Below are 22,441 nucleotides of genomic sequence, written 5' to 3'. Positions count from 1 at the left end.
TTGTTTCGATAAACCACCATTATTCGGGTTTTCTTTGTGCATTCGTCAGTGGAACATATGTTTTTTAAAAATTTCCTATCCCTGTTTGCTCTTTCCATCATATCAAATCGACATATACCGCCATTATTTCGGCCCATCGTAGCTTTGGTGCTTCTCCTTATTTGAAGGGAATAGGTATTTATGTCGTTTCAAAATTCAAAATCTGTGGTGGTATATTCTATTAATTTCAACCCTCAAGTTCCCTTGTGCTGATCTTTCCATCGTTTTCTTCCACGCACAATAAACTTCCAAGTCGGTATTATTTCTTGCATCTTCTCTTTGTTTCCTGCCTTGCTTCACATCTGCAGTTATTTATAGGGGGTACCTTTGGTGTCAAATCTCTGGATATTCCTTGGGATTGTAGATTTTCCAGGTATCGGTCTATTCGGATACAAAGCAACAAACGCCGACACACTTTTATTAACTATTTCCTTGATAATACACCATTTTAATCATATTACTTTTTTCTTCAGGAGGTAATTCCATGGCTAATATTTCCGATGTAGGTATGGGTTTTAATAATAATGGCAATAAAACACTAAATAGATAAATTTCACAAATGACAACTTCATTTGACAGTTATCTTTTACCTTGACCTGGTGCTCATAAGTAAATGCAGGAGGCTATAAGAAGGAGAAATATTTAAAAGAAATTATTTTTTGTTTTTTTAATTATGCTTATTAACGAAAAATTTTTAAAGTTATTCTTTTGAGTATGGGTTTTAGTGCTCTTCAATAAAGCCTAAATGAAATTATTCTCTAAAATGATTAGGGAAGCAAATAATGGGTATTATTCAGGGTATAGGGATTTCCTATATCCACTCGAGGGATCACAGCTTACCCAAGCTATATTATAGATTAGAGATGAGCCAAACTGCGATTCTCTAGTAGCAATTGAACGATTGTGATTTTTAAATCACCGCCACTGTAACCTGCGATTTTAATATTTAAATATTGTACTAGATATACAGGGTGTCCCAGTCTGAGCGTGCATTAGAAGTTTCTAGAGAACTACAAGATCTAGATCGGAGATTTTTTGCACGTCATTGTTTCAAAATGAGATTTATCGATTACAAATATTTTCAATATGGCGGCACTTACGGAAATACCGGAACTTAACAGCAACTTTTTTAGTTTAAATAGGTACCCCCATTTTTTGTTACACACTTAAATTCTCTGTAAAATTTTATGAATATTGATATCAAACACTCTACACCTAACATTAACTGTTTTCGAGAAAAAAATATTTAAAATTTTTGGAGGAAACTTGCCTTTCAAAAGAAGTTGTATAGCCTAAACGTCAAATTTAGTGATTACCACAGCCACTGCGACATAAAAAGAAGACATGTAGCTATCTGGCAAAAATTAAATTGTTCAAATGTCATATAATAATGGCGGTAGCTGTCATGGAATTGAGCGATTAAAAAATTATCATAAATTATTTTTTTCAAATGGAAACCCACTTTTTTTATTTCACTAGTGAAAAGATTTTTCAGTTCGTTACTTTTTAACTATACATGTTCCTATACCTAAAATAACTCGTTTTTAAGTTATTTAACATTAAGTTTGAAAAAGTATATTTTTCTTGACTTTATCCAAGGACTGTATACCTATATTCTAAAGGACTGTTCGATCGCGTCAAATCGCCGCTGTCGTAGTCGCCGTGGAATGCTACGTCACGCGCTGACCAGCGCTCCACAGTGCGGCGGATGGTTATTCTAGCAGGACAAAATCTCAAGAGCAATGTTTGGGACAAAATCTAAGAACGTAGCAAATGGTCTAGTATATAGCAACTATATGGGTTAAATTTATTTATTTATTAACAACAATTTATTAATAAACCGTACAAGAGATAACTCAAGAAACTATGATATTATTCGTACATGATACACAAAAACCGTATTGTAAACTATTGCCAAATACATAAAATTATGATATCAAAAACTCTTTAGCAATTTATATTTTTAATTGTTTGTAATCTTGTGACACCTCTAATTTATTTTAAAAGTATGTTTTATTTTTTGAAAATAATGATAAGATGAATACTTTAATTTTAATTTTAACACTCAGTAATTGTAAATTCATATAGTAGAGGTATGTAGAGACAATTTTTTTAAACTCAGTGCCTTTTTGATGGAGTTGTTTGTTTTATACTATCCAGTTGATGCATCTTTTGGGCATTCCCTCACCTGTTAAGATTGAACTCCCTGTGACTATGACTACCTGTGTTGGTAACTATTGGTAACTCAAAGATCTACATCATTCAATATATCGATATTTAGAAAAAAGTAGAAAGTTTGAAAATATATATATTATAAAAAAAAAAAAAAAATTTTAACAAATAATATACATTACAGTGAGAAGAGGTACATACCTTTGTCAATCTTCAACATAATTTGGCTTTCTAATAAGATGTATAAGCACTTGTAAATATTTTGTTTCCGTATGATCTCTGCCTTGCTGAGCAGAAAACGGCAAAATTTGGTTGATAAAATGTATCAAATACAAAGGAATATTCTAGTACATTTTATATCGATTGGAATGTCTACTATTTATTCTTACCAATTTTTACATTTTTGGCTTACTTCTAACCAAACGCTTTTGTCCCGTTAAATTTATCTTCCAACGCACTGTGCCCTCGTCCGTCAAATGCAATAATAACTGTCACTGTCTAAAATCTTTAACATGAAATTCAACTCGGTCCAATTAGATGACGTATAAAAACTGACAGTGCAGGAAGAGAGGAATCGAACTATCCTTATCTCTATAGTATCCCTTGGACTTTATCAGCTTCCTGTGAGTGTTGTCACAGATCAGACCAGAGTTATTTCCATCTGTCCAGAGAAACAATTGGCTCTGAATTTCCTATATTTATATAAATGCACCTGCTCTAAAAGCTTAAAAAGTGTATTATAAAAAAAAAAAAACTCGTATTTTCGCTCTTTAGTGATATCTAATGGTTGTTATTATTAATGGCATACCGCATGATCGAAAAAACAGCGCAAAGTTGGCTTGGAAATGATCGATAATATACTGCTTTTTGAACAAAGTGTCACAATATGACATGACCGGATCTATTGTTTTACATGACTTGACGTTTAAATCATAGGCTACTGGTTAAAATCAAGAAAAATATACGCTTTAAGACAAAATCTTAAATAATATAATATATAATATAATATGATGTTTATTTATTTTATATACTCAATAAATTACAATGTATCAATAAATATACAATAAACATAAATTTACCTCTGAAAAAACTAAAAGTTTTTTGTGCGACGTTTTCTATGCGATCAACAAATACAAATTCAGATTACATTCATACATACACCTAAAGAAATGTAACTAAAAGATACAATTACGTTTATCGTTTCCATAATATAATTCTGACCACTACTTATATGGCCTTATTTTCTATAACTTTAGCCATTCCTATCTTTATTAACATTTCTATAATAAAAACACTAAAAAAAAAAAAAAAAAAAATTATCAACAAAAAAATATATAAATAATAAAAACATATTAATCTTAATCTATAATTAAAATATCTAATCTTTACAACCGGTTTTCACTAAAATGATTTATTAAGATTTGTTGGAATTCGCTCGCGTCGGATACGGAGGTGCTCGTTTCACGTTCGTTTCAGGAAATATATTAGATATGTCTTGCACCTTCCGTGTTCTTTCGGAACCCGGTATATCTTCTCTTGGTAGATCTTCGCTATTTCCTATATTATTATGATTTAGTAATTTTCCAGTTTTTTGAGTTTGCAGTTTTTCTACCTCAGTCTGCGATTGTGGATAATTGTATGGATTCATTTCTTGGAGAAATGACAACGTTCTGGATCCGGATGCTTCTTGATGATACTTTTCTTTAAAATCACCACTAGTATAACTAATACCATCAATTACTAACTTATTTCCTTTTAGCTTAGCGTTTTTGTTTTGAGCTTTTGCTTCTTTCAATTCTTCGACTAAAACCTTTTTGTTCACTCTGTCTTTTGCTACTAAATCTTCGTCTATAAATATACATATTTGTTCCTCTAGAGTTTTCCCTTATTTTAAGAGTTCCGTCCTTTTAAAACAAGACACTAAACATAAGGATAGGTCGATCTTTGGTTATATTTTTTCCAAGTCTGAAACACTCCGATAAATCTTCTATCTTCAAATTTATATCGAGTTTTTGTTTTACAAGATCTATTATGGATTCCACAAGATGTTCACTATTTCTCTCTGGCATTCCATATATTATCAAATTGTTTTTCTTCGTTTTTTTTGTAAGATATACTTGATGTTTTAATTCCTTATTTTCTGTTTCTAATACTTCAATTTTACTTTGAATAGAGTTGGTTAGAGCTGAGATTATCTAGATCTGTCTTGATGTTATCAATCTTATTGCAAACATTTTCGTTAATATTATTCAAGAGTGTGTATAAATCCCTAATTTAATTTCTTGGGTTATTTTATCGATAAACAGCGCTAAATTTTGAGACACTTGACAACACCGTTGGGATGGCTTGTAAGATTGCTTGCTAAATGGCCTGGAATTCTTTAGAGATTCTTCTATGTGATATGGTATTTTGAAATTATTCCAAGAAAACTACTTCTTGTGAAGTCTGAATCAACTGATTTTCACTCACCCGTTCTATCTTAATATACTTTCTAACTTGTAATTTGAATTTTCTAATTTATTTCATAGATAACTCCACTTTTTGAATATATTTAACGGATAACATTCTAATTCACATTAACACTTGACTTGGGACGTTGCCATTTCTTAATAATATGTAATAATAATACTTAAAAACAATTTATTTATTATAATCAATTAATCGCTCAATTCCATAACAGCTGTGGTCATTATTATATGATATTCGAATAATTTAATTTTTGAAATAGATAGCCACATGTCTTCTTATTATGATACAGTGGCTGTGGTAATCACTAAATTTGACGTTTAGGCTATACACATATTTTTGACAGGCAGTTTTTTTCGTCCAAAAATTTTTAAATATTTTTTCTCAAAACAAAAGAAAACAAAAAAAAAAAAATATCAAAATTCATAAAATTCTACAGAGAGTATATATTTAAATTATGTAATAAAAATTGGGGCACCTATTTAAAATGGGAAGTTGCTGTCGGCTTCCGGTATTTCGGAAGTGCCGCCATTGAAGTGATTCCACAGAGGTCTGTTTCGTTCTCGTTAGTCTTCTAGGACATCATAAAGACATCTATTACAATAGGAGGTTGACTGAGTCCAGTAATATTGCCAAAGAAACATGGTCGATTGTGAATGACTTGGGGAGTAAGGTTTCTTCGTCCAACATAACCTCAACTTCACCTGAGGACCTAAACAATCACTTTGTAAATGTGGCGAAGAATATAGTGAATACTATCTCACCCTCCCTAGATCCTCTATCATTTCTCTCTGACTATAATGTTAATTTGCACAGTTTCTTCCTTACACTTATAGCCAGGACAGCAGAGCTTCGCAGTACATTAAATGATATTAAAAATAAATCTTCAGCGGGGACTGACGGACTTACTCTTAAAATGTTCTCTAGTATGCCGGAATGTACATTAAACCATCTTTCAGCCTTAATTAATATGTCATTTGAAGATGGTGCTTTTTCAAATTGCCTTAAGTCGGCGATAATTATTCAGGTGTCAATCAATGCTCAGTCTCAGAATGTCAGGATCATTCTCCATCATCTCCTGGTGGGGTTCTCAGTGCCTCAGTCAATTATGTTGATTGTGTCTCTCAACCATTCATTCAGGATGTCTTCTTACCGAAGCCAGGCCAAGTGAACACCTCAGGGGCTCAGTGCTAGGTCCTATTTTGTTTCTGTTGTTTATTAACGACATTGCTAGTCTGGACATCAGTGGTAAAATCTGTCTCTTCGCGGATGATACTTGTTTCACATGGAGCAGCCCGGACACCACGACACTTCATAGAACCATTTCCAGTGACTTAATCAACATAAAAACATGGTGCGATTCTAATTATCTGTGTCTCAACGTCTCTAAAACTAAAGTCTTATCATATAAAAGTACGTTTCTACCTTTTCAACTTGATAATACCACCATTGACGTCGTTGATTCTGAGAAATTTTTAGGCCTTGTTGTGGTCAACTATTTAAAATGGGATTTGCACATCGATGCTTTAGCTAAGAAATTAAGTTCTGCCTGTTTCGCACTTAGATCAGTTGCTAATGTGCTTAATTTATCAACATCTAGGACAGTCTATTATACCCTTTTTGAGTCGCATCTCCATTACGCACTTCCATTCTAGGGTGCGTGTTGTGCGACTCAATTTGATCGTATCTTCAAATTACAAAAGAGGGCTGTGCGATATTCACTGAGGCTAACCAGTCGTTCTCACTGCCGGGACTTGTTTAAAGATATAAAATATTAACTCTTCCCTTCCCTATTCAGCCTCAGAATCCGTCACCTAGTTCATGGCACGTATCAGTATTCCTCTAGAACCAGTTCCTGGCTATCCAATTAGGAACTCAGAGCATAACATGTATCTGACAACCCCTCACTCTGAGTTAGTAAGGGTTCCATATTGTACGATGCAAAAAAATTTTTCAATCATCTGCCATCTGAAATTAATTCCATTTCATCCTTTCCTGCATTTCACAGAGCCTTGAGATCATACTTACTGGAAAGCCTTTTACGCGATTTATACGATTTTTATTAATATCTAGGGTTCTAAATTTATACGCATTTCACTAAATTTAAGAAATGATTTTTCTGTTTTCTATCAGCTAAATTTAGGTATGACATTATACAGTTGTTTATTTACATGTATGTTTTATATTTTATTTATATTTAATTAAATGAAATTTTTGACAATGTACAATTTCTATAACTGTATAAGGTATTGTTTTAGTTTTGTATGTTTGCTGTTAGTTTTATATGTTTTCTATTGTTAGGAGTGAAGTTTTTATGTTTTTATATTCTTTTTTTTTAAACTTTGTCAACAAAATTTACTAAAAAAAATTTTTTTTTATGACAATCGACAATTTCTTCTTCTTCTTCTTTTTTTTTAAATAAAATATCGTTAAATATCAACCCGTCCTATTTGAAAATATTTTTGTCAATGGAATTTCATGTGAAAAAATGTAGTTATTACCAAAAACTCCGATCTAGATATTGTAGTTCTCTAGAAACTTCTAATGCACGCTCAGTTTGGGACACCCTGTATACTTATACCTGTCTTTGGCGGTCTTGTACGAGGCAGCTATACAATTGTTGACTACGTAGTCAGCTGGAACGAAATCAACTGGTGAGTGAGGAGCGCCAGGAGCCACGTGTATCAAACCCAAACTGATACCAATCATCATACCAACTATACCATAGATATTGTCGCACCATGACTTGACAGGTTCTCTTACTGAGGCCACCACTAAAAAATAAAAGAGATATAATCGACACAAATCCAAGTCCAAATCCATAGTCCAATACATCAGTCTATTTTATAAGTTGCTTTTGAAGGTCACAAAACAAATTTAGCCAAAATATTTTTAAATCCACTTTTCCAAGGAAAATGCTATGACCATTAAGCGTAACTATGAATTTTTCCTGGGGTGGTCCTGGGGGACCCAGGGGCTAGGGCTTTATTTTAAAATGAAAATAATTTTTAAAAACCGCATTTCTTAAATAAAACGTTTACAGGAATTTCTCTATCAACAAATTTCACTTGGTTTACATCAAACCCGTGTTCCCGTAGATTGCTTAAATACCTAGAATTTTCTAAAAATAAAAATTAACACATTTTTTGAGCACAACAAAATAATAGCTAACTAAACAAAACTAGAAAGGTCATTTTTACCATCAGAAACCAAATAAAATAATCGCAGCCCTAGCCAAGAGTCATAATTCAGGAGTTCTCTGGGGGGTGCCCAACTTGGTACCACGGAGACCAAATTAGATTTAATTTATTTATTTAACCCTTTCACGGGGGTGAATTAAAAAAATCTTTCACAACTCGTTTTTAGATCTTTCAAAATAACTTATATCAAAAATTCAAGTTTGTATCAAAACTTCGTATTTTAAATACGGCTTATTTTCTTGGACTATTATACAGGGTGTCCCAGAAATAAGTGCAAATATTTTAAGGGGTGGTAGATCTCGATAAAAGAAACATATTTTCTCTTTATCTAGATTTTTCAAATAAGTCCAAAATATCAGGTTCTATACTTTGAAATTTCCAAAAAAATGATTTTTGCTTAAATTTTGGGGAGACACTGGATCTTTTCTGGATTTTCTTTCTTGTAAATTTAATCACCTACCCATGTTGCCATATTATCAAGAAATTATGTTTTTTAAATAAAAACTAAAAAAAATTTTCAAAAAAATTCGAATTTTAAAATTTTTTTTTTCGCGAAAAAAACTCATAGGCGTGTTTCTGGGGTTGAACTATACTACCAGTTAAAATATTTGCACTTATTTCTGGGACACCCTGTATATGATCATCTTGTAAAAACTAGATAGAGAAAATTTTACCTATGGCTGGTCTGTGAATACAAATCGGTATTTTTGATGATTCTTTTCGTACTATGCTTTCACTGATTTGTTTGGTAAATGTGTAGGTATTTGGCAGGTTTCCTAGAATGCTGAAAAATATATTGTACGTTATATTTTTGATGAAAAATAAACTTAAAAATGTTATAATAACTTTTTTATATATTCTATGGAATAAACATATGAGAGATAATCCAAAGTAGTGAATCATCCTCCCACTAGGGAGGAGGAGGTTACCCCACAAATTAAGAGGAGGAGGTCCTTGATCTTCCTGCTCCTCCCCTCAATCTATACTATAGGTAGTACTACTAGGAGGTAATACTATGAGGACTAGGAGGTAGTACCCAAGCAGCATTTGGACGTCGGGACAACGTTGTGTCACGCGACCAAACGTCGGGGCGCAACGTCGGCACAACCTCGTGCCAACCCTAGTCTGCACTAGTTTGGAGAATAATTTTTGGGTCGAAACGACGTTAGATACCGACATTTGGCTAGAAGCCTAATTAGGTACAAACTGCAACGTTTAAAATTCTGTTCAGAAATACAAAGGCAATATGGCGTCTAAGTCCTTATTTTATCCTAAATTTGGATAATTATAGTAAAATATTATTTTTTATGATTTAGTTAGAGACATATGTCAGATGGGAGTGAAGGAAAACAAAACAAAGGTATTTAAGTGTGGAGGATGTTTAGAGGTCGCATTATTGAAGCACTTTAACCGACTCTGTAACAATTTAAGGCAAAAAGTTAAGCCTGAAACAAGCTTGTGTTGAAATGCATTGTTTCTACTTTAGAAAAATACCAATGGTTTTAAAATTAAAAGAGTTTTAAAATTTTCTTAGATTTTTTTAGTGTTAAAATGAGTGTATTATTCCACTGATGATCGAAAAAAATTGTTTCCATGAGTTTTTGGGTTAAATATTTCAAGTTAATGTATTCAAAGAAAGCAGAAATAGCTATCTTAAGGACGAAATATTTTCTTATTTAACAACACTTGACAGCTTTCCCTTTGTTGTTTTGGAGATTAGATGGAGTAGTTCGAGTAGTCACATACTGGACTAATAAAGTCGTAGTTCGGCCTTAACAGGTAGTATGCTAGTCGCAAGATTACCTAATTTAGTCATCCTAGAGTCTAGCTGGTGCCGCCCTCTATAATCCAAATAAGAAACGAGGGAGTGATAAACTATCGTGTTAATATACATATATCGATGTATATTTAAAATTTAGTTTTATATGTACCTTTCTTATGTCCCATTTTAATTAAGTTTTTATAAAAACAAAACAGCACTGAACTGTGTGACTGAACAGAACAATGAATTGAAAATTTAAGATTTGTGGTATGGTTCAATACAGTTTACTCAAAGGTAGTGACTCGTCGTCCTACCAACGTAAGAATAAGGAAATCCAAACAACGTTGGAATTAGTAAAACAAACGACGTTTGCATAACGTCGGAATAGGTCCTGAAACTGACGTCGGAAAACTCTGTCCAACGTTGTAACTATGTTGTCCGAATCACCTAAAGATCCTTAAGCAAAAGGTTACAAGACAACGTTTATTCGACGTCGCAGAGGCTTCTACTTTGCTGTAGTACTAGTCCAACGTCGCGTCGGCACAACGTTATAAAAACGTTTAAATTTATTTTAATACCCAAGGTAGGGAGCTAACTATTTTTTGTAACTAATCCAACGTTGTGTTTAGTAAACATGTGGTCGCAAGTCGTGAAAATGCTACTTGGGTACTACTAGGAGAAGGAGGACTCATTCACAGCCGTCTTTGACGCCGTTTTTTTCGATCGTATGGTGTTATTTTTGAAAAAGTTTAAATTTTGACTTACCCCGGTGTGATTTTATCTAAAATATCTTCTGATAAGGTGTCAGTGAGGTTAATTAGAACATCTGGGTCCATATACGGCTCGTAGACTGCCTCTTCGATGATATTTTCGAGACAATTTGAGTATGCTGTACCTACATAAGTGAAAACATCAAATTTTTTGCATTTTTTTGCCAATTCTAAAGCTTCCTTCGTTCCTTTAATGTTTATATTTACTGCAGTTTTCAGTTTTTCGTCAAACCTTACAGTTGCAGCTGCGTGGTATATTATATTCACCTGAAATGATGATATTTTCAATTTTAAAAACGTTTCGGGTAACATTACAGCACAGCACATAAGAACAATCAGCACACTAACTACTTAGATTCCATTGTTTTAGATTTCTGCCATAAAATTTGACCTTGTCAGCACCATTATGGTTTCCTAGTCAGGGCCGGATTAAAACAGATCAAAATTTCTCAGAAAATACGACAGGGTTGTATTAAAAAAATACTGTAATTGACTGAAACTGAATTTTGTTTTAATGTTTCTAAACATACTTCTCGAATAAGGTAAATGAAAAATCAATTAAATGGCTACTGTAGGGAATAGACAATTAAAATTATAAAACAAAAAAAAACGTACCATGATTTACAAGGCAAGAATTAAAAAATACCAATAAAATATTTATTGAACAATGTAAAGAGGCTACGTACAAATTATACCCATCAATGGGCGTAGCAAATTTATTATCTTCAAATTCCACAAATTAATGGAAATCCTGAAGTTGTTTTTGAAACTTCTATTTTTTTCGTGGCAGGAAACAAAGTAGTTACCGCATTGTATTTTATGCGGTTACAAAGTTAGTTGAGTGACATTTTAAATTCAAAGTGAACATAACACAACCTGTACTTGTGGGCCTTATTTATATCTTCAATCAAGTCTTCTCCGTTAGCTGCAATTGCCCATGTTCTTGCCCTAAAATGTATTGTTAACTTGTTACTAATCTATTGTTATTTTCGATATACTCATTTTATTTTATTTTTATAATTTTATTTAAATTAATAGTATAATTATTTTAAATTTAATGTTGAATGTCTAGATACAACACATTGGAATTTTACTAAATGTTAACATTTTAATTTTGCTAATATTTTATATACATATAGGGTGAGTCTTGAATGGTCTGGAAATATTTTCAGGGTGGTATATCTCGACCCCAGGAACACGTTTATGAGTTTTTCGCTAAAAATAGATGTGAAATCATTCATTTTCTTTTGCTTCATATATTTTTAAAAAACTTTTTAGAACTACCTGTTCACCATTAATTTTCCACGGTATAATTTCTTAATCTCTAATGTTACCATAGTTGGCTTTACTCTATGGTTATAAAGGGATGCAAATACAGAAAAATCCGGTGGCTCTCAACTCAACATTAAAAAAAACATTTTTTTTAAACAAATAACTCGGTTATTTTGGATTTATCTGAAAAGAGTAAGGGAAAATATGTTTCTTTTATCGGGATCGCCAGCCCTGAAAATATTTGCACTTAGGAACTCACCCTGTATATAGAAGTTTGTTAACATTTAATATAGATGCTGAACTTGTATATTTTTAATTAGATCTTTCTATTTAGCTGAATGTCCTAATATGTATACTACTGTTTTTTAACTAAAATATATTTAAAATGATTAATCACATATATACATACCTAATGGATCTCTAGAGCAGAGAAACTTTTGGTTTAGTCCTCTACTCGGGCAGTTTTTGCTGCACAACTTCGCCAAGGCATTTTAAAAACACGTAAAATTAACGATTTAAAAATGTTCAGAAGAAACAAAAAGAAATAGATTATATAACACAAAACAAAATAAACTAGAACAATAGATATATAACGTAAACAAAAAGAAATAAAACAACAACTATAAAATATAACTCAAAGAAATAAACAAAATAGAATTAATCCGTACGCTACTGACTCGAATCTGTGTGTTGTCGCTGAAAAAACTACTACACTGGTTACTTTCTGTGGATGGAAACTCTAATGGCGGCGTGCGCGTGGTATCGCATTAGCGATTCCATAAAGAGAGTTAAACATATCAGCGCAGCCGAAGCGCGGCGCGGCGCGGCGAATTTTTGATTGGTCCGCTAACTTATGCATGGTTTTGCGTACGCGGTTGGTATTTAAAGAGTTTAAAATTGTTTTGAGCTGACCCTTTCAATTTGGTATTATCTCTGTGACAGTTTGATATAAAGGTGTATTAAATCTTCATTATGTCCTCACGTTCCAGCAGCAGTTCAGAGGGAGATTTTCTTATTTTATGTACAATAACTAAAGAAAAAGATATGGGTGAGAACAAAAAGAGAAAATTTTGGATTCATAACATTAATATAAAAGAAATGCGTACGGAAAATACACCTTCATTCAGATTTAAAGCGGCCCTCACACGGTCAATAATATTATCTCAATATTTTTGATTATTGACAATATTATTGAGCGTTTGAACGTACATATTGATGTACTTTCAATATATTGATGGATTTTCGGGATCCTGAAAATACTCGACAATATTAAAGGCGGAGCTAGTCGTATTAACAATATATTGATCGTTAGGTCGCATGATTGACAAAATTTGACTAGTTTATTCGTAACCATGGCGGAAGACGGAACATCGCCGTCGTTGTTTTTACTAGTTTTAGATCGCAATCATCAGGCTTCCGTTTCTTAACGTACTCTAGAAGATTTGGTTGGCTGAACGCTCTTTTTGATATCCATTTTATATAACGTCTTTTCTTAAATGCTTTTCTCTATTTTTTAACGGCCAGCCTCACTGCCAAAATGTCAAAATGACACGCTTTTTATCTTTAATTTTTTGGCATAGGGTATAATCGAGGGTATAATTCACACTTAATATCTGCACAAAACTTAATATTGATATATGTATTGACCGTATCAGACCAACTTTCAAATATTGATAAAATATTGACAATAAAACATTGACAATATTATTGACCGTGTGAGGGCAAAAATACTGATAGGACTTTTTTGAAAAATTTTATTAAAAGTATTATAGAATGACCCACCAAAAACTTGCTGAACTTCTTTCTTTGACATTCCAACTATAGAGTGTCAAAAAACTAGATTTCGCTGCCCAATTGGCGTTAAGAAAAGACTTTCAGTTTCAAGTTTCAAACAAGTTTTTTAATAATGTCTAAATAAAACTAATAGAGAATAATTTATATTATTTTTATGTGAAATGCCATCTTTTCTTAAATGGGTAGATCTTTCCGTTATTCTAAATTAAATAGTCCATTACATTGGTTGGAACATATTTTTTATTTTATTTATGATCTAAAAATAACAATAATAGCTTATTTTCTTCACAGATATTGTCTCATCTCAATTGGTTGTGATAATTTGGGTCCCCAACATCATATAACTCTTTGTAGCTCTATATAATCAAAATGAATGTTTCATCACCCATGATCTCAATGGTGAAATTACAAGAAACAAATTCAAACAAAATAAGCAGGTTCGCATTAAACACAACCCTAAGTGAAATTAGTAAATACATCAATCATTAGAATCATTAATCCAGAGACACCCAAAGGTAAAATTGATAGTTCTGGGTCCTGTGCAAGCAGTTTACTTCGCTTGAGTCAGCGGACGTGCATTATATAACACAAATTTAATCCGTTGCACGGTTTTTCGCCGCGCTGCGCATAAGTGCGCGGTATGCTTAAGTGCGCGGTATGCTTTAGCCAAGTATGATTTATATGCAATGGTTATAGCCCCTACATCAGTGTTATTCAGCAAAAAATATTGCCATGGTGTAAAATTCAATAAAAGTATACATTTTGACTCAGGGCCGGATCTACCTACGGGCTGTTTGGGCTGCAGCCCAGGGCCCCGCGAAAAACAAAAGACTCATAGGTGGGAACTGTTGAATCGTGAAATAAAATTAAAATTCAGGTTAAAAAGTTTAAGCCAGACAAGATGGCCCTTGCCACTATGATGCTACAAAGCCTTAAAAAATAAAAAAAAAAAAAAAAAATTTTTCAAAAGTTTCAGCGAAATGAGGTTGAGAAAGTTGATTTCAGGAAAGAGGACAAATTTTATTCAATAAAGAGTAAGCGAATCTCGAGACTGCAATTTTGATTATCTTTTGGGAAGAAGTTTTGGAGAGATTTCATTTAGTTAATAAAAAAATACAAGAGCCTAGTTTAGACATTTGTGAAGGCAACAAGTTAATTGTTTCTTTAAAAGACTTTGTGAGCAACATACGACATCAATCAGATCAAATGTTACAGGAATACAACGAAAAAGCTAAAATTAGAAGTACTAGTGTAATAATAGACTACAATTACTTAAACAAGAGACGCATTATCCCAAAATTTTTCAGATAAGTTACAGGTGGATTCTGCCATTATGCAGCGCAGAAGATTTACAAAGAGAGGAGGCCAGAAAGAGTTTAAAAAGTTGCGTTAGATGGCTGATTATGGATTTCAAATGAGACAATTTTATAGGACATAGCAAAATTCAAATTTTAATGGATTTGCAAGACAAAATATCGAAAACATAGATTTGGAAATTGCACGTCATATTATTGATTACTATCCCGATGACGTAAACGAGCACTGAGTGAATGAGTGCATTCAATAAAAATCGTACTCCAATCTAAGCCAGACTCTTACACCTCTTGCAGTAATATTTTTATATTACAAAAAAAAAAAAAAACTTATTAACGTGTTCCCTAACTGCTATACCATTTTAAAGATTTTTTAAGATTTACTTAAATCCACTTCCAAGCTGTGAGGCAGAACGCTCCTTCTCCAAGATGTATATGGAGAAAATAAAGTATAATAGGACAACAGTAACAGAACCATCGACTAAATAACTTATCGCTTCTTTCATAAAATTGTGATCTAACAAAAGACTTGTAATGTAATGACTAAATAACTGTCAATTTCTGTGACTACAACCCATCAATTTCTTTTACCTAATTCACTTAATAGGTAAATAAATAAAATTGTTTATTGTTTTTATATTCTTATCAAAATATCACTATTTCGGTTTCTCTCTCACCCCAAGTTTGCCTGGAAGAGATTACTACCACAGCAATAAGTCGTCTTTTGTACAACTAATACATGCGTAGATTTAAGTAACATTTATGTTACTTAAATCCCACATATCTAAAATACCAGAGTCTACAGCAGATCGGCAGAGAAGAGAGTACTCAATATAATAAAATGAGAAAACATCATACTTAGGACATATATTGAGAAATGAAAATACCACGTCTTACAAATTGATAGTTAAGGGTAAAATTAAGAGGTCTCGGCTGGAAGAAACTATCTTGGTTGAAAAACATCACAAACTGGACTCACCTAACTTTTAAAGAACTTATAAGGAAAGCCGAGAATCTTTATGATTTTGCCAATATGATCGCCAACCTCCACGAAAGGGACGGCACGTAAAGAAGAGAATAATAATATATATCATTATAGAAACAGTTTTTTATGTGGCTATTAGCTGAGTACTTATGTATGCCCCTAAGTAGTTTCAGCACAGGGCCCCACAAATTCACGATCCGCCCCTGATTTCAAATAAACCATAAAAAAAAAAAAAAAAAAAAAAAAAAGACCGTAAAAGAATAGAGTGGATATGACAAGAGAGCCAGATAATAGATGTCATCAGCAGAATCAAATCCCTCAATTGGGCAGGACACCTTGCAAGAAGGACGGACAACAGATGAGACGAGATAGAAGAGATGACCAAACCTAGGATTGAACACAATGATATTAGGAAATTAGCGCATATAGCCAACAATAGACAACGCAAGGGACCCAATTACTAGTAGTTCAGTCATTGGGGATCAAAAAAGGGGCCTGCTTGGAAAAAAGTCCGGAAGTTTTGAAACTTTGCAGGTTTATAGGTTTTGGGGTCCCCAACTAAAATCCATAAAATGCACATTTCCAGACTTGCCGCCGGCGCCGCCATCTTGCCAAGATGGCGCCCAGAATCGGTATTTGTAAATATCTCGAAACTATACGTTTTTTTCGTAAAAATTGAGGAGAGAGAAAATTCAAGAGGCCATTTCCCTATAAAAGGTTCTATGAAAATTTTCGCGAAAGTCAACCGTTTAGGCACAAAATTCCTGGAAATTTTAAAATTTTGCGTAAAGTATGATGGCATGTTTTTTAAGTAAGTACCGTTTTGCGATTCCGCCGTCGCAGCGCTACGGTCGGCGTTCCGCGCATGCGCGCTGGTTACCTACATCTCTTGTCTATGCACAGACGCCAGTACAGTCTGATTCTTCATTGTATACGTTGTTTATTGAGTGTTTAAGATGCCTCCGACAATCGTTGCCGATTGTGAAGTACGGGCTGTCGTACGATTTCTTAGTGCTAAGGCGTAAAACCGATCGATATTCATCGTGAGATCTATGAAGTTTACGGACAAAACATTATAAGTGATGGAATGGTATGGAAATGGGTGAGAGCATTTAGAGATGGCCGCACAAATGTGCGTGATGAAGAACGGAGTGGGCGTCCTTCCGGGGTCGTTAATGAAGATTTAGTGCAGAAAGTGGACGAAAAGGTGTAAGAAAACAGACGCTTTACAGTTTCATCATTGTGCGACTACTTTCCTCATTGTTCTCGTAGTGTTTTGTATCGCATTGTGACCGTGAACTTGAATTACCGGAAATTATGTTCACGTTGGGTTCCGAAAAGGTTGACGGATTTGCACAAAACACAACGTTTAGGCAGTGCAATGACTTTCCTTGACGAACACCACAATGAAGGGTGAGATTTTTAGACAAATTATTTACTGGTGACAGAGCTTGTGGGTGGCCACCGATGCTGGGAGTGAAACAACTGTCCATGGAATGGCGACATACATCATCACCCAAAACAGTGAAGTTTAAGCAAACAATTTCTGCCCGGAAAATCATGTGCACAGTTTTTTGGGACAGAGAAGGAGTATTGCTAGTGGGGTTTCTGCCTCGTAATGAGACAATCAGTGCAGCATCTTATTGTGAGACATTGAACAATCTGCGCCATGCAATCCAAAACAAAAGACGTGGCAAGTTGAGTTAGGGTATTGTTTTGCTGCGTGACAATGCCCGTCCACATGTGGCTAATCGGACCAAAGATCTCATCAAATCTTTTAAATGGGAAACTCTAGATCATCCTCCATACAGCCCTGATCTGGCGCCCAGTGACTACCATTTTTATTCCTGCACTTGAAGAAACACCTGAGCGGTCAGCGTCTTCAAGACGATAACGAGGTCAAAACAGTTGTGATACAGTGGTTAACCAGTCAGGCGGCAGAATTTTATGAGGAAGGTATTGAAAAACTGGTGCCACGTTATGCCAAGTGCCTCAATATTCACGGAAATTATGTAGAAAAGTAGATTAAGTTACAGGCTTTCATGTAAAAATAAAATTGTAAAAAAAAAAAAAAAACATTTTTTTAATTCCAAAACGGTACTTACTTAAAAAACATGCCTCGTATGTATAGTCGATTTTCCGAACTCAAATGTCGATTAGGGTTCACTAAAACGAGTTTTAGTTTAGTTTCTTTAATTTTGTCATAACACAGTGGCGTATCATTAATTCGTTTAATATGATAATAATTAATTTATGAATAATTAATTGTCGTGCTGGACAGCATTCATTGCGAACTTACCACCAGGTTCAGCATTGGTCTGGTTGTACCAAAGATGCCGAAGAATGGGGTTGGAAGAAAACAAAAACAGGCATTACTCCAGTCACAACGTTGACAGATCCAGCTCCAAAATCCCTATTGGCATTTTTATCCTATAAATGCAAAACCAACAATTGTGGTAAAGCCTGCGGATGCAGAAAAGCAGGATTCAAATGTTTAATGATTTGTGCATACTACGAAATCCTGTGACAACGTCACTGAAGTGTCACTCGAAGAATCCGATGAAGAGGAGTTGGACTTGCCTGTAGATATCCCTCTGGCAGCTGAAGACGAAGAGTTGGACGAATTGAGGAACTACCCTGACACGATCGACTTTACGTCAATGAGCCAGGTCCATCGGGCTTGTGCAGATAAGTTAAAATTTTAATTTACCTAGTGGAATAGGCCTCCGGGGAGACCACGTTAAAATAAACGCTCTATGTACTTTACCTCTTGGGTGGTGTGAAAACAAGTACACATTTTCAATAATTATAATAAATTATTCATAAATTAATGGGCGAATTAATGATACGCCACTGTTTCATTACAAAATGGAGATACTAAACTAAAACTAGTTTTAGTGAACCCTAATCGACATTTGATTTCGGAAAATCGATTATACATAATATAAAATATCATATTTTACGCAAAATTCTAAAATTTCCAGGGATTTTGTACCTAAACGGTTGACTTTAGCGAAAATTTTCATAGAACCTTTTTTATAGGAAATTTATTCTCTTTAATTTTGCTCTCCTCAAATTTTTACGAAAAACGCATAGTTTTCGAGATATTTACAAAATACCGATTCTGGGCGCCATCTTGGCAAGATGGCGGTGCCACAACAAATCACACAACCACTTCAACACATTTTATGTCGACGCTTTTAGGACTAACATTAACAAAAATTCTCCAGTTAATAGAATGCAACTAGCCTACAATCAACGCCAGAGCAGTTTGGATATATTTTCAGAGTCCAGCTTTCAGCTTTAATTACTAGTATCGGCTTTTTTTATCAATTTTTTTTGTGTCAATTTTGTTGATCTGATCTTTGTTTTTTACTTTGTATATATTTTGTTTTGTACCTTTTATTATAATTGATTTGGTTTTATGATCTATAAATTGCTTAATTTTAATTTGTAATCGATATAGTACGACCCATTCTGTAATTGGCGCTTGTTGTTGAAAGGAGTACATTAAATAAATAAATAAAATTCTAAAATTTTCAGGGATTTTGTACCTAAACGGTTGACTTTCGCGAAAATTCCACCTCTACTTTTCAACCAATAACATGCTTTAATGTTGACTAGTTACCATGGCAACTGAAAAAATTTCCGGAAATTTTTTCGAGGCGCCACGAAACTATAGTGGAAATTTTTTGACAGTTGAAAAGGTAAACATAAGATCTACAATCATAATGTGAATGAACTACAATGTCTATATATTGAAATATTACCCATTTGAGTTTTAGCATTTGATGTAACTAAGGTTGGTAATATTTTTTATTTAAGGAAATATGTTAGATATACCTACATATGAATTTCTTCAAATTGCCATGTTCTAAAAAATATAGTTCTGCCGCCTTTATTTAACTAAAGCTGGTATTTTCAATTTTGTTGAAATATGATGGATATATCTTGTATGATTTTTTAATTTATATTCATGTTGAATTATCTTCAATGCTAAAATCTTTAATGATATCGACTAATATAGCAAAATAATAACGAAACAAATTTAGTAATTATAGGTTTTATTAAATATTAAAATTCACAAAATATTGTAAATGTTTACCTAGGCTGGACTTGAAATTGGTGGTTTGAATCTGGGTAAATTTTCTGTTTTATTTTGCATTGTGCTCTGATCATGATTGAACATGGCTAGATACTTGATGAAATGTTCCTCATGGACAGCGTCCAACTGTAAGTAAGGTTTGATCGACTGACTATTAACAAAATGTCCAGTCATTTTAATGAGCTGTTGTTCAATCAACGCCTTTCTTGGCCAAATTCAAACAGCTGTTGCTCTTGCAGAATGATTTAATTACTATTTTAACTTTTTTTAGTGTCAATTCCTTTTATCTGAAGCTGTTGATTTAAACCATGAAGATACAATGTTCTTACCAACTGGGCTATTCTTGTACCATCCTTTCGAATTGGGTTGATTCCAGTATGGGTTTGGTGTTAAGAATAGTCTGTCGACCCATTGAATAATTGGATTTCCCCTTTTCCATCAACTTTCTAAACAAGCGAACCGGACACATTTGTGGATTTTCGAAATTTCTAATCAACCATTTACTATCCGACAGTTTTTAGAGAACCACCTTGTGGTTTTAGAGAAAAATTGGATTATATTCTATCCGACCTTTTGGGTTTCCGAAATTATCAGTTTCTTCTTTGAAGTATTGGATGTAAGAATGTCCTTCCCCTCCTCTCCATGCCAGCTCATGTGAAACTATGTGAAAAAATTTACGCTGCAACCCATCTGGAGTATTTTCATCCCACATTTCAATAATTTTTTTGTATTCGTCACTGGTTAAGGCTGAAGCACTCACTTTTCTTTTTGCTGAATCTGTAGTATTTTGCGCTTAGCATCGCGTGCAGCTCTGGCGGTCACAAATTCCACATCAGAAAACGGATTAAATTTTATTTTATATCTTTCGTAATAAATTTCTTGCAACTGCTTAGCAGTAGAGTTCCATCACTTTGACCACACTTTCCTTATAATCTTCAAAATTTTTTTTTTCATATTAAATGCGTAGTCCTCCAGTATAGTAGCCAGCTGTACTACACTCATACACTCATGAATATTATACGACTTTTCATCACAAAATTGAACAAACTGTTTCCATACACTTGATTTTGATTTTCGGGTGTTATCTGGTTTTATATTTTCAATTTCTTCTTTAATGACTTGTTGGTTTACTTTTCCAAATCGCGACATTTCGCTATACACTCGTCTTCGACTCGGGATAATTTTCAAAATATTCGTGCCCTCAAAAAAATTTCCGAAAATAATTTAAGCTCTTGTGATATTATAATTGAAAATTTTCATAGAACCTTTTTTATAGGAAATTTATTCTCTTTAATTTTGCTCTCCTCAAATTTTTACGAAAAACGCATAGTTTTCGAGATATTTACAAAATACCGATTTTGGGCGCCATCTTAGCAAAATGGCGGCGTCGGCGGCAAGCCTGGAAATGTGCATTTTATGGATTTTAGTTAGCGACCCCAAAACGTATAAGACTTTTTTCCAAGCAAAAATCTCCAATGACTGAACTATAGGAGATAATCTAAATATGTAAGGGACATTGGCGTAACTACAGGGGTGCCCGGGGGTGCCCCCCCCCCAGAGAAATCTTGAATTTTACAAATCTTGGCTACATATTAATTTTTATTTGCTTGTGATATAGTAAAAATGACCTTTTCTAGTTTTGTTTAGTTAATGTTATTTTGTTGTGTTCAAAAAATGTGTTAATTTTAATTTTTTTTAGAAAATTGGTAGGTATTTAAGTAATCTACGGGAACACGGTTTGATAACCAAGTCTATGAAATTTATTGATAGAGAAATTCATCTAAACGTTTTATTCAAAAAATGTGTTTTTGAAATTATTTTTCATTCAAAAAAAAAAAAATAAAAGTGCAACAAAAGTGCCCCAGCTGGGCTCAATCCCAGCCCCCCTCCCCCAGGCCCACCCCATAAATTGCTTGTTACGCTAATGGTAAGGGATATTATACACAGGGTGTTTTCCTGAATGTAGCTAATAGTCGAAAATACAGGGTACGTATTTTCGACTATTAGCTACATTCAAAATACGTACCCTATCCATTATAAGTTTTTTAGATTCTTCTGACAGTCCTAAACCAGGTTCGGCAATATCTCCACTCAGTCCTACCAATTTTTTTCTGTAATCCGGATATATTTCTGATAATTTTACGAAAGCCTTAGAAAAAAATTATATAATTAAGAAAAATCGAAATATATTAATAAAATAGATATACTATGGATTATTTTTTTTCTTTACCCAGTTGTCTAAAAATTCATTGATCCTTTCTTCCATTGATTTGCCTTTTTTTGTCCTTATTATTATATAGACGGTTCCTATGTCCTTGCAGCATCTGAGTAATTTTTCTATCAAAAGTTTTCCTAAAAATCAAAAATCAATATAATACTCAATATAATTTTATTAAAAAATTGTATTTATATGGTTAAAATTTAATTTGTAATTACGCAAAATAAATGTAGGACTAGTATCATTTAGTAATAAAAAAGTTGTGTTACCCCTATAACATTTTTATTTCTTCAGACAAAAAAACGAGATTTGGTATGTTAGTTTAAGACATACAGGGTGTCGCAC

At 33.4% G+C, this 22,441-nt stretch overlaps 1 protein-coding gene across 2 annotated transcripts in view; it reads right to left on the bottom strand.

Annotated features, from left to right (window-relative positions):
* LOC115882575 (fatty acyl-CoA reductase wat-like) overlaps positions 1–22,441 on the bottom strand; it is a 51,344-nt gene that overhangs the window by 6,000 nt on the left and 22,903 nt on the right. For both annotated transcript variants that reach the window (XM_030900765.1, XM_030900763.1), the window contains 5 exons: positions 22,109–22,230; positions 21,905–22,027; positions 10,405–10,676; positions 8,552–8,661; positions 7,259–7,451 (listed from right to left, as the gene is read on the bottom strand). In XM_030900765.1, coding sequence (XP_030756625.1) covers positions 7,259–7,451; positions 8,552–8,661; positions 10,405–10,676; positions 21,905–22,027; positions 22,109–22,230 — 820 coding nt within the window. The remainder of the gene's footprint in view (positions 1–7,258; positions 7,452–8,551; positions 8,662–10,404; positions 10,677–21,904; positions 22,028–22,108; positions 22,231–22,441) is intronic.

The sequence above is a fragment of the Sitophilus oryzae genome, unplaced genomic scaffold (assembly GCF_002938485.1).
Source record: "Sitophilus oryzae breed Bouriz unplaced genomic scaffold, Soryzae_2.0 scaffold_1789_pilon_pilon, whole genome shotgun sequence".
NCBI classification, from domain to species: Eukaryota; Metazoa; Arthropoda; class Insecta; order Coleoptera; family Curculionidae; genus Sitophilus; species Sitophilus oryzae.
The sequence above is the reverse complement of the archived record's forward strand: the minus strand, read 5'-3'. Positions and strand labels throughout refer to the sequence as shown.